Source organism: Dipodomys merriami, unplaced genomic scaffold, assembly GCF_024711535.1.
Source record: "Dipodomys merriami isolate MVZ:Mamm:240054 unplaced genomic scaffold, mDipMer1.0.p SCAF_35, whole genome shotgun sequence".
Classification (NCBI taxonomy): domain Eukaryota; kingdom Metazoa; phylum Chordata; class Mammalia; order Rodentia; family Heteromyidae; genus Dipodomys; species Dipodomys merriami.
This window is the reverse complement of record NW_027205048.1, coordinates 12,315,583-12,332,780: the sequence shown is the minus strand read 5'-3', so window position 1 is coordinate 12,332,780 and position 17,198 is coordinate 12,315,583. Positions and strand designations below refer to the sequence as shown.

Sequence of the window (17,198 nt, the reverse complement as noted above, 5' to 3'; positions counted from 1 at the left end):
CAGCTGTCAACCTAAGTTCCTGGGGACCTTGCACATCTGAAATCTACAAGTGGTTCTGATTGGGTGAAAAGGGGAGGAAACCCAGCCCGGGGTCATAACCTCAGCCAAACAGAAAGAAAATGGCTTTGGAAATGTGGCCTGAGGAGGGGGCTGATGGCCACAGGACCCCACTTCCCCCTGGTGACAGAAGTCTGCGGGGCAGGGGGCGGAGGGGGGGGGGCGGGAAGGCTCAGTGGTAGAGAGCTCGCCTAGCATGCACAAAGCCCTGGGTTCGATTCCTCTGTACCACATACACAGAAAACGCAGGAAGCGGTGCTGTGGCTCAAGTGGTCAAGTGCTAGCCTTGAGCAAAAGCAGCTCAGGAACAGCTCAGGAACAGTGCCAGGGCCCTGAGTTCAAGCCCCAGGACTGGTTACAAAAATAAGAATAAAGTCTGCCAGGGGCCCAGGGCTCTGCTCTGCGGTGATGGAAGAGGACAGGGTGGCCACAGGTGCACACACCCCCCCGCGCCTCCTCGGCTTCCCAGGTGTTTCCCCCCCTTCCCCCCCCCACAAGACAACCAGAGGGGAACGAGACCTGGTGGGGGGAGGAGTGGGGAGGGGGGAGAGGAGGATAAGGAGGAGGAAGAGAGGGAGGGGGATGGGGACGGGGATAAGGAAGGGGAGGGAGTGGGGACGGGGAGGAGGAAGGGGGGAGGCATCTTAAGACAAGCCTGGGGATGGCCTAGAGGCGGCCAGGACTGGGGGGGGGGGGGAGCCCCGCCGGTCACGTGCTGCGCCCCGCTCGGGCCCCGCTGACGTAACCGCTCGAGAATTTAAAAGTCCCGAACTCGGAGGACGGAGGACGCCGAGGCTCCGCGTGCGCTGGGGTCCCCCCCCGTGAGAGCCGGGGTCCCCCCCGTGAGAGCCGGGGAGACCCCAGGTCTCCAAAAGCGCCCGACAGGCAGGCGCAAAGGCCGTCCTGGGGCGGGGACCCCCCAGCCCCGCGGGGCCCCCGCGCACAGGCGGGGATCCCAGGCGCGGGCGCACGGGACGGGCGCGCACCCCGGGGTGGGGGGACCCGCCCGCCGCCCCGCACACGCACGGGACACACGTGGATCTGTCCGCTTTCCCACCCCGGCCCTCTCGGGGAAAGCAGCTTCGCCTTTGTCCCGCAGCCACGGTCCTGGGGTCGCCGGCTCCCCCGCCCCCCCCCCGCCTGACCCGCTGACCCCGCGGGCGGCGGCCGCGCACTTACCGGCCCCGGGCGGGCGGTCAGGGCGGTGCGTGGCCCTCGCCAGCCGCCTTCCCTGGAGCGGGGGGGGGGGGGGGGGTACGCAGTGGTCCGGTGTCCGTCCGTCCGTCCGCGGGGCGGGGCGGAGCGCGGCCTCTGCCCCGGGGACACCGACTTCCCGGGGGCGGCGGCGGGGGGCGCGAGCCGGGACGGCGGCCCCGAAGGGCTCGGGAAAGTTGCCGCACAAAAGGCCCGGACGGGACGGGAGCGCGGCGGCGGCGTTGGCGGCGGCCGGCCAGGCTCCTCCCCCAGCCCGGGGCTCTCGGCCCGGCCCCGCAGCCAGCTGCTCAGGGCGCCCGGCGCGCTCCGCCCGGCCCGCAGCCAGCTGCTCCGGGCGCCCGGGGCGCTCGGCCCCCGGGTCCGGAATGCGCGCGGGGCGCCGGAGGGCGGGGGGGGCCCGGACACGCGCGGGACAGCGCAGCCTCTCTCCCCGCGGACACACGGACCCGCGGACACACCGCCCCTGCTGGCAGAACTTCTTGCCGGAGTGTCTGGGGCCTGGGTGCGCTGTGCCGTGCACGGTCCATTCCCACACACGCTTTCCCACTGAGCGCCGCAGGGAAGGACGTGATACATGGAAAGACCGAGAAAGCCAGGTTCTGACCTACCAGGTCCCTCCACCGTCCACATCTCCTCCAGGAAGGATCCCCACCTGTTCCACCAACACCTCCCCCCAGCCTCAGCGTGGAGATAGATCTGACTTGCTCCTTGCCCCGTCTTGCAGGCTTTGGCCACAGGACCTTTGCCTGACTCTGTCGGCCTGCATTCTCTTAGACTCCTGCCAACTTGGAGACAGGCAATCTGCCCTCAAACTGTTTGCCTCCCGTATTTCTAGGGAGCACATATGTTTCTGTAGTTCCCCCCCCACACCCCAGTGGTTTCTGTTTTTGTTTTTAGACCAAGAAATGAACTCCTTCACCGACACCCACAGCCCACCCGCTAGAGGTGCGCTTACCTGCCACGCCCTAGATCACCTTTCCTCTGGAAACTTCTGCAGCTAAAGAGCCTGAGGCTGGCTGTGGATGCCACACTTCCTATTTTAGGCTGAGTGTCAAAGAGAGCATTGCTATATTGTATACACTCAGAGACCAAAGGGCAGAGACTCAAAGTGACTCAACACTTCCTTTCCTCCTCTTAAAGACACAGATGCAGCTGGGCACGGAGGTGGCTCGCGCCTGTAATCCTAGCTACTCAGGTGGCTGAGATTTGAGGATCACGGTTCAAAGCCAGCCCAGGCAGGAAAGTCCATGAGACTCTTATCTCCAATAAAAACCACTAGAAAACCGGAAGTGGTGCTGTGGCTCAAGTGGCTCAAGTTCCTTGAGCTGAAGAGCTGAGGGACAGTGCCCAGGCCCAGAGTTCAAGCCCCATGACCAATAACAACAAATATTTGAAACCAGTGCAGGCAGAAGAGTCTGTAAGATTATTATCTCCAACTAACTACACACACACACACACAAAACCACACACAAAAAACCCTTGAACCCTTGAAGTAGAGCAATGGTTGAAGTTGTAGAGCACTAGCCCTGAGCAAAAAAGCTAAAGGACAAGCCCCAGCACAGGTATGTGTGTGTGTATACATGCGTGCACACATGCACACACACACACATGAGAAGGGGTTGTGGACCAGGAAGGAAATATTGTAGGTTGGTGATGTCTCTTCTCATATAAACCCAGTATCCTATGACAAAAATGTTCACCTTTGACCTGTACATGATTAGTCATTCAGCAATTTTTTTTGTCAGTCCTGGGGTCTGAACTCAGGGCCTTGTACTTTCACTCTGTTTCTTTGCTCGTGGCTAGTACTCTACCAATTCTAGCTTGTTGCTGGTTAGTTGAAGATAAAGAGTCTCACAGGTTTGTCTGCCCAGGCTGGCTTTGAACTGTGATGCTAAGATCTCAGCCTCCTGAGTAGCTAGGACTATAGGTGTGACACACCCATGCGTGGCTAACAAATACTTCTTGAGCACTGACAATGCAGTAGGTGTTCCTGGGTGTTAGGAAGATGGGTGCAGAAGGACAGAGGACCCCATGAAAGCCTGCAGAGAACCCGCAGCCACTCACTCAAATACCACACAAAAGACAAAGCTCAAGGGACCAGATGCCATCCTCATTGTTTGGTGCCTGTGTTCTGGCCTTCATGGCCTCCTGGAGGGAAGAAAGCCAGGCCTTCCAGCGATGTCTGCTAGACAGCTGTGTGGCCTGGGCCTCCGCTGTTAGGATTCTTGGTTCAGTGCTCATCACCTTCCCTCCTTCATCTCCTCCAGAACCAGCCTCCCAAACCCTTCTGCCTGGATCTCTGGCCTTCTCCAATACAGCAGAATCTCAAGGTTTCACCCAACCATCAAGACTTCAAACCACACCTTGCACCTAGAAGACCGTCCCTCCATCTTCTAGCTGTGGAAATGCTGTCCACCCATGTGGCAGCCCCCACTATACCTTCACCATTAACCATCAGATAAAGAAAACAGAAAGGGCAAGCTGGGCGCTGGTGGCTCACACCTGCAATCCTAGCTACTCAAGAGGTTGCAATCTGACAGAACCAATTCAAAGCCAGCCCAAGCAGAAGAGTCTGTGAGACTCTGATCCCCAGTTAACTACCCAAAAGCCACAAGTAGGGCAGTGGCTCAAGTGGTAGAGTGCCAGCCTAAGGGACAGTACCTAAGCCCTGAGTACTGGCACAAATATAAAAGAAAACCGAAAAGCAATGGGAAACCTTCTTACAATGATGCTCTAGGCCCTGAGTGAAGACTGACCCGCAGCTGCACTGAGGGGTGCCCCCTCCCTTCTCCCCCTTTAGGTGAGCCTATGTGAGAGGGGTAGCTGTTCATCCCTTGAGACAGTGCAGGAAAGAGGCTCACGACAGTGACGTCCCAAGGCCCGGGAGGGGTGGGGGCTGGGGGTCTGCACAAGTCCAATGCCTACTGGGCTGTAGGGTCAAGGGTGGCAGCTGCAATGCGTCTCAGGGAAGAAGACGGTGCGTGGAGCAGGCCTCTCATCCCACACAAGATCCATGTTCACTAGTCAACGCTCAGGAATTCCTTTTTTTTTTTTTTTCTAGAAAGAGTTCCTGCTTTGGACTTCCACATGAAGTTTTCACGTTCCAAGAAGAGCTGTGCCACGGCAAGGCACATTCCTGAAGCGCCACGTCGCAGAACTCGATTGTAGGGCAGAGAGAAGTATTTGCAGGCAGGGTTCAGGCGTTCTAACAATTCAGCCATTACCTCCGCCCGTGCTATGATAAAATGTCAGCCTTGAACCCAAAATACACACAGAGGAACACATCAAGCTTCTCAGCCCCATCGGAAGTTCTAGAGAATGGCGGTGGGTTTTCCTCAAGAGCATAGCTCACACCTGCATTGCTCACAGAGAGGTTCCGAGCGGAGTTGCTGGGCTACTGTCTTCCAGGCCCAGTGCGCCCAGCCCAGCTCTCCCAGGGCCAAAGTGCTCTTGCACTTGAACTTGGCTTAGCCTACAATTTAAATCCATCTGGGACCAAATAGAAAACAGAGCCATATTCCTTCTCCAGAAGACAGAGGCCGATCTCTGGATGCCATCAGAGCTAAGGGTGGACAATACGGCATCTGATGAGCAGCCGCCACCGTGGACACAGGGCTGGCAGGGCTGGGGTGAGGGTGCAGGGTTCCACTTGGTCCACACCCAGGTGCCTCACCGCCCACCTCATTAATAAGCATCACTGTTCGGTCTCCTTCCGCAAAGCTTAGACCAGTCATTCTCTCCCGTGTAGAAATGTCTGGGGGAATATTCGATCTTCTATGCCTAGGCTGAACCCGTACCTATCAACTCAGAAGCTCTTGGAGGAATAAGAAGCTATCAGTATAGATAGTGTGTGTGTGTATATATATATGTAGTAAATAGAGATTATATATAGTAGATATCTAGAATATATATAAACTGGTACCAAATATACATAAATATAATAAAATAATACTATATAAATTAATAAATAGTAAAAAAATATATATATATATCTTTATGCCAGTTCTGGGCTTGAACTCAGTGCCTGGGTATGGTTCCTGAGCTTTTTTTCTCAAGGCTAGAACTCTACTCTTTGTGTCTACTTCTGGATATTAACTGAAGATAAGCGTTTCAAGGACTTTCCTGCATGGGCTGGCATGGTCCTTAGATCTCAGCCTCCTGAGTAGCTAGGATGACAGCCTGAGCCAACAGCACCTAGTGGTATTAATATTTCTAAAACCACTGGGAGAACCATGCATGGTGGCTCACAATGCAATCCTAGCTACCCAGGAGGCTGCAAATAGGAGGATTGTGACTCAAGGCCAGGCCATTTCAACCACTAAAAATATGGGCACAGTAGTGTTCATCTGTCATCCCAGCTATATAAGAAGTGTAAATAGGAAGATCACCAACCATGTTGGTCCATGCAAAAAAATAAAATTTCTTTATATATGAAATACTGAAAGCAAAATGGGTGGGGGAATATAGCTTAAGTGGTGGGCACCTGCCTGGCAAGTGTGAGGCCCAGAGTTCAAACTTCAGAACTGCCAAAACAAACAGCAAACAACAAATAACAAGAAACTAAAAATCACCAGGAAGACACCAGGAAGCAGTGTACACAGTGCCCCTGATCATGGCTGCTCGAGCAGCGGCCCGTGAACCTGGTCAGCTTCTCAAGCAGCAGGTGAGGAGTCACCCAGGGCCTTGTTAAAATGCAGATTCCCAAGCCAGGTGCTGGTGGCTCCCACCTGTAATCCCAGCTACTCAGGAAGCGGAGATCTGAGGATCACAGTTTGAAATCAATTCTAGGCAGGAAAGTGTGTGAGACTCTTATCTCCCATTAACCACAAAAAAAGCCAGAAGTGGAGCTGTGGCTCAAAACCAGCTTTGTGCAAAAAGCTCAGGGACAGTGCGTAGGCCCTGAGTCCGAGCCCCTAAAAAAAAAAAAAAGGAAAAAGAAAAGGTCTTTTTGTTTAGAGCTAGCAGCTCTCCTATTTGCATCATTCCTCAAGCGCAAAATGCAAAAGGAGATTCTGAAAAGCAATACGGTCCCCTTTCCACTGGGGACCTAGCTACATTCTATTTTTGTACAGAATCCTCATCACCAAAGACAGGAAACAGACAGGTGTACACACGGGTCCCACAGGAAAGCTGGTGGTTTCTCACAGATAAGCTTGTCCCCGTAGGGGGAAACCCCGGTAAACCCCCTCAGGGCTGTCATCTCCCAAGGACTCACGGCCCAACTGCTCACAAAGACATAGGCGCCAGAGGGCTGTGTCCTCTGAGGTTCCTCAGTAAGCTGTTCTCACAGACACGGGGTCAGAGCAAAGCTCAGGTTCCGTGGACTCTGAGTGAGAGCGTCCTTCCCTCCGTGTGTCCGCACCCCATTCAATCCCAGCATCACGCTCAATCTGTGAGCACCTCTCACCTCTCATGCTGCCATTCCTGCGATCCTGAAAAGCTCCCACACACAGTGAAGGAGAGCCAGCCACACGGCGCATATCACCTGACTAGTCCCTTCAGGCAGCTTCCTAGATGCAGCCAAGGTCATCCAAGGTCATCCCCTTCATCCACCCCCAACTCCAGAAAACTATCTAGAACATCAGTTCCTATGGTTCACGTTGGGGTACTTTCTATGACTGGCCAGGGAGTGCCAGTGGGGTTGTAAGGAAAAGTACCAGTCTTGAGACCCCAAAACTGCATTCAAGGGGATATCGGTGGAGCCCAGACAGGATTGTGGCCTTAAGGAAGTCACATACCCTCTCTGTGCCTGGGTCTCTCATGAGTAAAATGAAGGTGGCGAAGATCTGTGTGGCTTTGACACTGAGATTGTGAATGCCTCCGCCAGGCTTGAAACGGCTCCCATTTCAAGGGCCACCATCCCCGGCACCCAACCTCCAGAGCCAAAGAGCGTCTGCCCAGAGTGCCTTCCTAGGTAGCCGAGAGAAGCAGTCTGGGCTAGGGGCTGAGACCTCCATCCCAGACAAGCTCTCCGCACCTTCCCCCAAATTCTCACCATCTGCCAACCCTGGCCATGGTGTTTAAACACCAGCTGCATGGGCACCTGCCAGGAGAGGTCTCTAACTGCAGTGACTGATGTTCTAGCTTCTGGAAGGCAGGCAGGCAGGGACCGACAACTTTCCACCCTGCCCCTTCTTGGGGAGGCCAGGGATAGGCTGATGGCTTCCAAGCAGAGGCAGCTGGTGCCAGAAGATGTGCCCAGAGCTTGCTTCCACCACTCTGCCTTTGCTCTCCCCCACCAGCGCACGCGCCTTCCCACTAATGCTAGCTTTCAGACTTTCACAGCCACACTTGGCCAGAGCTTAACCCAAAGCCCTAGTTTCCACAGGAATGCCAGACGGCTTGACCTTGCATCCAATACAATATTGCAAAGCAGAGACCCCCCCCCCACACCTGGTGGGGGTAGGCATGGGAGAGCTTTGGAGGGCAGCACACCAGCACATTCCAAAGAATCCAGAACAGACAGATGCTTGTGAATTTCAGCAAGTGTGTAAAAACACACGTCTTCACCACAGACCTGCCTTAATAACGGTATCATCATCACTCAGCTCATGGTGATGACAAAGCCTGATACTCATTGATACATGATGACCCCTGAGAGCCCTGGGTTTCCTGGGGGTGCCCGCAGAGTCTCTGATAAGCTTTATTTGTTTTTCTGATGAGCTTTTTATACATCTTAGTTTTCAATCATCTCCACAGTAATTCTGTGAGATGCACCCTAGCATGACGCACATCCTTTCGTCTCCGAAGCTGAAGCTTCTCCGGGCTTGAAGTTGCTTGAGGCTGAGGGAGGCTGATCGCAGAGCCAGAAGTGAGGTTCAGTATCTGTCTGACCTCGTTTTCTAGGACAGGAACCCCCAAACTCACTTGATAGCTAAGTGTGTTTAATTATTCCGTAGACACTCTCGGAGTCATGCTGCATATCAGGTGCTGGGTAACTAAGAGCCCTGAGAGTCTAACATTCCCCAAGAAAGAAGAGCATCCTGTAGGCTAGCCTAAGGCCCCAAACCACTTTATCTACCTGTAGACACATCAACCAGTACGTATGCAAACAACAAGCCTGGACCAAGCACTTAGGACTTTCCTGTCCAATATCTTGACCCTACTCTGGGGGACACTGAGCCCAGGCAGGTAGAGGACATGCAGTCCCTTAGAGGAGACCCAGAGGAAGCAGGCCCGAGCAGTCAACCTGCACGGGAACACAGGGAACAGCAGGCTCCCATCACCCACAGCACATCAACCTGACAGCAAACCAACTCATCCTACAGTTCCTCCCAGTGGAGGAGGCTGCACGCAGCATGCCCCCGGCGCCTCTTTCATTGCTTCCCTAGTAGGAGACATTGTGGCTTCTGCTTCTCATCTCTGTGGGATAAGCCCACAGAGGATGCCCATGACCTTGTCCATGCCCATGACCTTGTCCACAAAGCCCCCAGGAGCCAATGGTTCTTGCTCTGTGGTAGTCCTAGTTCACAGTGCCCTAAGTTTATGCAGCATGCGCCCCATTTCACCCCGCCTGTGCTCCCAGGAGACATTATCAGCCTCTCCACCACATAGGCTTGGTGCAATCCTGTGCCAGCCATCCTGACTCCGAAAATGGAGATGGGATTGGAAGCCCAGCTCCAGCCTGCTCACCTCCTCTGGCTGGCTCCACTCACTGGGGTAGTGGTGGGTCTTGCTGTCCTGAAAACTCAGGGCTGACCCAAAGCACCACCCTCTGGGGTCCTCTCTGGCCCACTCTGTCCATTCTTGTCCTCCTCTGAGATTTTATCCTCACACCCCTTCTTGCTGGCCTTGCAAAAGGAAAGGGTGTTAGGAACATCAGTAATCAGACCTTTTCCAGCACCTTCTCTACATAGAAACACTTTCTCATTCCACATCTGAACTGGCAGCCTACTGAAATATTTAACACCAGACAACTTCTTAGGCATAGAGAAAGAAGAGAAGAGCTAGGCGGCATGAGCCTGGAATTGTAGCTATTCAGGAGGCTGAGATGTGAGGATCATGGTTTAAAACCAGCCCAGGCAGAAGAGTCTATGAGACTTATTTTCAATTAACCAACAAAAAGCCAGAAGTGGAGTTGTGGTTCAAGTGATAGAGTACCAGAAAGCTAAAGGACAATGCCTAGGCCCTGAGTTTAAGCCCAAGTATCAGCACTAGATAAATATTAATTAGTTAAAAGGAAGAGGGGAAGAAAGTCAAGATTAAGATGCTATAAGCTTCATTAAGTCCCTTCCTCACCCTTCCAGTTGTGGTTAACTAAGAATCTGCATTGCAGTCCATCCTGGCTCCCACCCAGGTCTGTGAGGGATGCCAGGTAGGGAGGGCTCCTCACCATGTGCTGCTGCTGGTAGCCAGCTGACCAGATCGCCCAGAGCCACCTTACCATGCTGCCAGCTCAGAAGCAGGAAGGCTCGGCCTGGGCATGAGTTCAGCAGGTGAAGTGGAGTTGTTAGCAGGTCCTGGGCATTTCTAAGCTCGATGTGGGAGCATGTCCTTTGCTGGCCTGCGGTACTGAGCATGCTTGCCACGAATACACCTCAGACTCCATACCTAGACCCACAACCACTTGGAGCTGGGATATGACTCAGGTAGAGGGCTTGCCTGGCACATTTAAAGCCCTGGGTTCCATCCCCAGCATTGCATAAAACAGGACATAACAACAACAACAACAACAACCAAGCACAACTATCTGGCTTTCCCCACTTGCAGACCAGGCAGTTAAGGAGTTAAGGGGAGGGAGAAGTGAGGAGTGGCCAAATGCTCCTTGAGCTTCCCACGTATCTGAGATACTTCCAGGCTTCACAAATGACCTTGGGGAGCCACTCTGGCTCTGAGAGTGAAGATTAACCTCTCTCTATTCCTCTATCTATTCTTCTCTTTCTCTCCTCCTCCCCTTCCCTCCCCTTCTACCTCCACCTCTATTAGTTTTTGGGTTTGGGTTTTTTTTTTTTGGTCAGTATTGGGGTTTGAACTCAGGACCTTGTGCTTGGTTGGCTTGCTTGCTCAGCTGACCTTCTACCATTTGAGACACACCTATAATAAGGCTTAATCTCTTAAGCAGTGAAGAAACTGTCCTTCCCCTTGGTTGACAGTGCATCAGCGCCCAGCCACGTGATTATTTCAGCTTCAATTTCAAGTTGTTGCAGATGGTACTGTTACAGAGAACAACCTCTCCAAGGCTCTGCCCAGGGGGTGGGTTAGTGGTCAGGGTTCTGAGCAGAGACATGGGGGCTGATGAGTTTTTCAGAAGAGAGCATCTAAGTCCTACCTTACTAGCTCTCCAACCACACCACCTGTTGGGGCCTCCACTTCTCATCTGCAAAAGGGGACATGAATAGCACCTAGCGGAGGGCGGAGATAAAATTGAAGCGAGATGCTGAATTTGAAAGCACCGAGGCCCCAAAGCTGGGTAAGAAAGTGAACTTGCAGGGAATATTAGTCCCACACTCGCTTGAAGGGTAGCTCATTTCATCTTGGCCAGGCCACAGAGCCCTCCCACCCCCCACCCCCGCCCCAGGTCACAGAGGTAGAGCTGAGCTCTAGTTGAGCTCTGCTGCTGTCCAGGTCTGTGCCTGTCCCATTCTACACTGTCCATGTCTAGAAGCAGAGGTAGATGGCTGGCACTGCTGGAGTAAGTACCAGAGTCCAGCTCCAGCTCTGTGGCTGGGTGGCTCCCTAGTCCCTTTCCCATTGACAGCCTCTGTTTCTCTTCCATAGAGTTGGGGGCGGGGAAAGGAGGGGGCACAACAAGAATGCTCCCGAGTTTCCTTTGAGCTCTAATCAGATAGAATATAAACTATTTCCCAAACACTGCTGCTGGATCAAACTAGCCCCAGTCTACTGTCACTTCCCCCGGCGGCAGTAATGATAGGCTCCAGGAAGAGGAGGCAAGCTATCCTGGACATACTCAATTTGGAAAATTACCACCTTGCCCTGGTGGCCAGGTGGATGTGCCACAGGGCAGGGCAGAGGGGCTGACAAGCCGGGAGAGCTGGAAGTCAAGGTGCTGGCCCTCCCGCTCCAGCCCCGGCATACCGAGGAGGCCGCGCCCTGCCTCTGAGGACCCTGGTACCTTTTGTGCAAGTGTTTCACACATGGGCTTTCAAAGAAACCTGGCGTTTCTCCAAATGACGGCATCACCTCTCACGATACTGGTTTTCCTTATGAAAGACAAAGCTACAGGACTTAAAGGCTACCTTATTAGCGCCCCCTTTGAATTTTATGTAGGATGGCTCACAATGAGGGAACTGCTGATAATCAGGTGAACCTACCTCTGGTACAGACATAGTTTCCTATGTTTGTTTGAACCTGTGACGTCATTCCATGTAGGAGTTCACTGTGGGCCATGTAGGGTAAGTGGCACTCCAATGGACAGACAGCAGCCAAAGCAAGGAGAGGTGGAAACAGACAGACTCCCTTCCACTTCCTGTGGGCCCTCATTCCCGCAGGCTCCCATGCTTAGCTTGTGCCAACAATACACCAGAACTCGTCCTGGAAGTTTGGGGAACATTTCAGTTGTCTCCTCTCTACAGCCCTACTCGGGGCGGTGTTTTTCATTTGCCCATTGTATAGAGAGGGAAACTGAGGACTGAAAGGTTAGGCATCTCATCCAAAGGAACTAGCCAGGAAGATGCTAGGTTGATGTGAATTCCACGTTTTCCTTTATGGCTGTAAAACTCAAACCTAGAAGGCTCTAGGGAGTGGAGATCTGCTGTTCTGGCTTCAAACACCAAGAGAATCTCATTGGAATACTTTCCCCTCCTTTTCCTTAATTTATCCAGTTGTAGTCATCTTCTAACCTTAGTCTTAACTTGAAAACATGGTGTCACAGCTGGTAATTTTAGAAGGGAGTGAAAAGAGAAAGAAAAAACAGACCCAGTGGGCCGATGTCGTGGGAGGGAGGGATGGGGGGGGGGGAGAGGAGCCATTCCAGTGTGGCTTTCAGGTCCCACCAGAGTTTCCTTGGAAAGAGGCCAGCTGTCTTTCTTTGTTCATCCCTCAACTTTTCAACTCGACTGCCCTTCATGGTTTAGCCTGGGACTATGCAAAGATACTAAGCATCTGAGAACAATTTAATTCTCTTAAAATGCATTAATAATTGAACATGATACCTTGCTAACCATTTCCCCGATGAAAATGAAGACCTCCCCCCTATAAATGAATATTCAGCAAACATAAGCGTGGTAGGTGACATCCATGATCCATCCAGAACTGACAGGAGTAAAAAGCAATCAAAGTACCGAATTCTAGAGCTTCCTACCAACATGGATCATGGTCTACAACAATGAGATCAATTCAAGCACTGTCAATGAAAAAAAACGAGGCTGTCTCTGGGTCCTAGGTCCCCTCTATCAGGAGGACTGCATGGTGTACAGAAAAGCAAATGAGCCATCTGTCCGCCAGTACCTGCTCCTCGGGTCAGGTGTGATATGACGGCTGAAGGGATGCAACGCCACGGCTACTCAGGCAAATCACCAGCAGTTGAAAGGCACAAGTTAGGAAATAAAGCAGTAAACAAACTTTGGGGTAAGAGATTGGATTAGCAAGCTCTGCAAAGACAGCCAAAAACACTTCTTAGATGTGGAATCTGATAGACGTCATCAGCTTGAGCACAGGATGTTTGAGATTCTGTAGGAGCAGGTCACCTGACTGTCCCAAGATAGTAGAAGCCTTGCATTGGATCAACTTTGCTTCCTTTGTGGAAGTTTAAAACCTTATTTTGATTGTGAATACAATACAGTAGCACATTCAAAGAAAGATACACAAAGTATCACAGTGAAATCCAATCTCAACGATTTTGTAACATGTGGCAGATCCCAGTAGGAAAAGTGTGAAAGTATTCTCTCTCAGCCATCAAGTTATTTTAACAGGAAAAACGGGAATCAGTACTGAAGACGGAAAGTAACCAAATTGAAACTTCGGCCTATGGAGCCCAGACTGGATCCCCCAAACAGTCTCCACATCACAGAGAGACAGGAATTGGTTCTTCAAGCTCACTGCTTCTGGAAAGACCACCACAAAACCAAAGGGGCAGGCTGGGAAGGTGGCTCAGTGGTAGAGTGCTGGGCTAGCATGCCTGAAGCCCTGGGTTCGATTCCTCAGTACCACATAAACAGAAAAGGCCGGAAGTGCTGCTGTGGCTCAAGTGGTAGCCTTGAACAAAATAAGCTCAGGGTTCAAGCCTGAGAATGGGAAAAAAAACCCAAACAAACAAACAAAAATCCCTGACACTCACCAAGCACGGAGCCACAACAATATGGAGCTTGTGTCAGTGATCTTATTTAACTGTGGTGGCAGTCTGACGAGTCAGAAAAACTTGTCATCTCCACCCTACAGATGAAGAAACTGAGGCTATCTATACAACCAATAAGGACCCAGGCTGTGGTAGGAATTCAAAGCTTCCTCTCATGCCAGCTCCTGGCAGGGAGTACTGAATCTGGTCACCAGTACCTCCCAACTGGAGGAGGACTTGACCTTCACAAGAAGCACCTGCTCCAGAATACACACATATATACATACACACACAGACACATGCACGCACTCACACACACACACACACACACACACACACAAGCCTTGTCAAGCCTTTCTCTGAGAGCTGCTCAGGGCCACACAGAAAAATACTTTGTGGTGACTAGGATCATCAGGAAGAAATACTATGTCTCCTCCCCAAAGGGAAGAAATACTCTAACCAGTTGTATTAAGCCACTGGCACAGCTAATAGGCAGAGGGACAGAGACTTGGCAAGGCGTGGCCCTCTGATCTATGGTAGATGCCTTCAGTGCTCCACATGGGGATCCAAGATGGCAGCAGCGGCCACATGGGGCTACCGAGTACAAGGATGTGAGCTATCCCAATTGTGTTGAGCGGCGAGTTTGACACACAAGGCCATATTTTAAAGACTTAATTTGAATAAATATGAATATTAAAGCACTTTAGTAATGTTTTATCAGCTTTGTGTTGACCTGGTAATATTTTTGATACACCAGATCCAGGAAATAATTCTCCAAGTTAATTTTCTCTGTTTCTGTGTCCATTAGAAAATGTAAGAACTGGTCTGGGGGCTGGGAAGGTGGCATAGTGGTAGAGTGTGTGCCTTGCATGCATGAGGCCCTGGGTTCGATTCCTCAGCACCACATAAGCAGAAAAAGCTGGAAGTGGTACTGTGGCTTAAATGGTAGAATGCTTGCCTTGAGCTGAAGAGCTAAGGGACAGCACCCAGGCCCCATGACCGACAAAAAAAAAAAAAAAGAACTGGTCTGTACCCTTCCTAAGGACGTTGATTGTTCTGTAAGCCTAAGGTGGAATCTCAAGGGCTGTTTGCTCAAATGCTCTCTACCCTGTAATCTTCCTCCAGGGAGGGGAGCCAAAGGTCATCTACCTAGGAGATTAGTGTAGAGGCTCTCACCAAAATTCTTTCCAGAAACCCTCAGCTAATGAGAGAATGGGGTAGAAGGCCTTGTCCCCCAAAGCATGGAGAAGGCTGACCTCTCCCAGACTGTTCCCAGGTTCTGGAGGCACATAATCTATGTAGAATGCCAGTCCTGTATGTAAAGGCCACATATGTAATTTTTAAATTGGGGCTATACCTTAAAAATGCAGAAAAAGAAAGAAATGAACCACAGCCAATGGCTCACATCTATAATCCTAGCTACTCAGGAGACCCAGATCTAAGGATCAAAGTTCATAGACAAACACCAAGAGACTCTTATCTCCAATAACCATCCCAAAGCCAGAAGAGTAGCTAAGGCTCAGGTGGAAAAGCACCAGCCTTGTACAAAAAAAAAAAATCTAAGAGACAGTGTCCAGGCCTGATTTCAAGCCTCAGTACTGCATACACATACCCCCACACCAAACCAAACATTTTAACCCAATAAACCCAAGGTATTCTTGTTTCACATATAAGCATTATAAAATGACTAATGTTGTAATTTCATATTCTTTTCTTCCACACCAAATGTCCAGTATGTCTCTGTCATATATTTTATACTTAAACACATATCTCCCTTCACACATAGCTGCCAGGAGTTGTGTTGTTCTAGAACAAAGGGGAGAGAAACAGGGTAAAACCTGTGACTCTGAGGCTATAAATTCTGTGATGGGTCACATGACATTAGCCACCAAGTCTATGTCTGTAAAGAATTTGGGTGGAGGTGGGAAACAGCCCTGTACATTTAGACTGAAAAATATCCGTGGATGAAATTACACACTAATATTAAGTAACAGTAACCATTGGGTGATACAATTGTGGATTTTCCTCTCTTTATGCTTTACCATTCTTTTCAAATGTGCAACAAAAGTTATAATACCTAATGCAAATTTAGAAATTATCATTCTAAACTTTAATGTGATTAAAACACTGAGCCATGAACTAGTCCTGGGGCTACCCTCTCTAGCCCTGAGCTCTCTTAGAAGGTGATAACACACCTCCAGGTCTTAAAAAAAAAAGTTTATGATACAGTTGTGTGGAGATGGGAATAGTTTCCCTAGCTACACAAAGGTTCTTCCAAGGCCTTAAAAGGGAATGCAAAAGACACAGACCAGTCAGGGCAAGAAGACATTGCTCACTAAGTCAGTCTAGAACAGGTATCAAATGCAGATTAGCTCACATCTGTTGGGCAGCACAGGCCAAACAATGCAGGCCCCAGAGTCATGACAGACTCTGTTGTGGGCCTGGCGAGGAGGCAGCTGGGAGGCGGGTGGGGGGATGGGGAGGGAAGTGCTCAGACTTGAGAAACAGGTGACCATGCATTCTTTCCGCGTGTGCAAAATATGAATCAAATCATTTATAAACGCCTGCAGCTGTTGGGAGGAGACGTAGGTACTAATTTAGAGTCTGACCCACCCTGATTTCACATGTGTGCTTGTGTGTGTGTACACGCGCGCAACAGCCAACACTCTGGGGATACTGCAAAGCTTATTCATAGTGTTCATGTCTGCAAGGTCTCCTTTTCCTTAAACTTCTGCAGGACCAAGGTGGCCTTGCCCTTAGGCATGAGCAGGCCACCCCCTGCACATGGAAAGATCTGAGTGATAGAGCCTTCCGGGTGATCTACCCTCATCTCAAGATCTCGGGGGTACATGGCTGCTGTGTGTTGGTGGGCCCTGCCTGTGTCAGAGATTAAATCAATATGGACCTATCTGTCTCAAAAGGCAATGAACTGCATTACTGGGTGCCTGAGATTGCAGGGAGCTGAGGCTGGGGTTGGGAGGCGGGTAGAGCTGCAGAGCTTCTTTTGGAAGGGAAGAACATGTTCTCAAATGGATGGTCACACAACTCTAAGTATCCTAAAGGCTGTTGGTCTGTACATTTCTGAGTTGTTTGTTGAGGGTTGCTGATAGGCCCAAAGTGGGTGAGCGTGCTAGCCACACACTCAAGTCTGAATTGAGCCCAGTAAATGAGTGAGTTGTGTGGTATGTCAATCCTATCTCAGTATAGCTGTTGGGTTGTTGTTTTTTTAAGATGGTAAAGTGCAGTATGAAAGCAGCTCAGTCCTTTTTACAACATGGAGCTTTGAGTCACCGTGGCCCTATTTTCAAGGCTATCTGCCTCTCTCTTATGTAAGGACTTGTGTATTAAAGCTACCCTCCTCGGTGAACTGTCCAGTGCGTCTGCCTCTAAGGTGACAAGATCTTCCAAAGTTTGGTAAATGTCACTGACCTCACAGGTCCTCTCGTGCCTCCGACCTCATCCGAAGTCACTCCCAGAACATCCTTCTCAGGAATCAGAGGGAAGGTAGCTGGGCCAGACCCAGGGTTCTTCCTGAAACAATGAAATAATAAAACAATAGGGCAACATCGATGGTGGCAGGGCCATCTCTCTCCCTGTCCTACTAGAAGATCTTGTTGCCCAGTAAAGGCTATTGGGTGACTATTATTGGAAAAGCCCTCCTGGGCTCCATGAGGCTCTGAATCATTTCAGAGCC

The 17,198-nt window shown here is 51.0% G+C and overlaps 1 protein-coding gene across 6 annotated transcripts in view; it reads right to left on the bottom strand.

Annotated features, from left to right (window-relative positions):
• The window catches only part of Tacc2 (transforming acidic coiled-coil containing protein 2), a 178,711-nt gene that overhangs the window by 105,701 nt on the left and 55,812 nt on the right, over positions 1–17,198 (bottom strand). For all 6 annotated transcript variants that reach the window (XM_069988205.1, XM_069988207.1, XM_069988204.1 and 3 more), the window contains one exon: positions 16,934–17,035. In XM_069988205.1, coding sequence (XP_069844306.1) covers positions 16,934–17,035 — 102 coding nt within the window. The remainder of the gene's footprint in view (positions 1–16,933; positions 17,036–17,198) is intronic.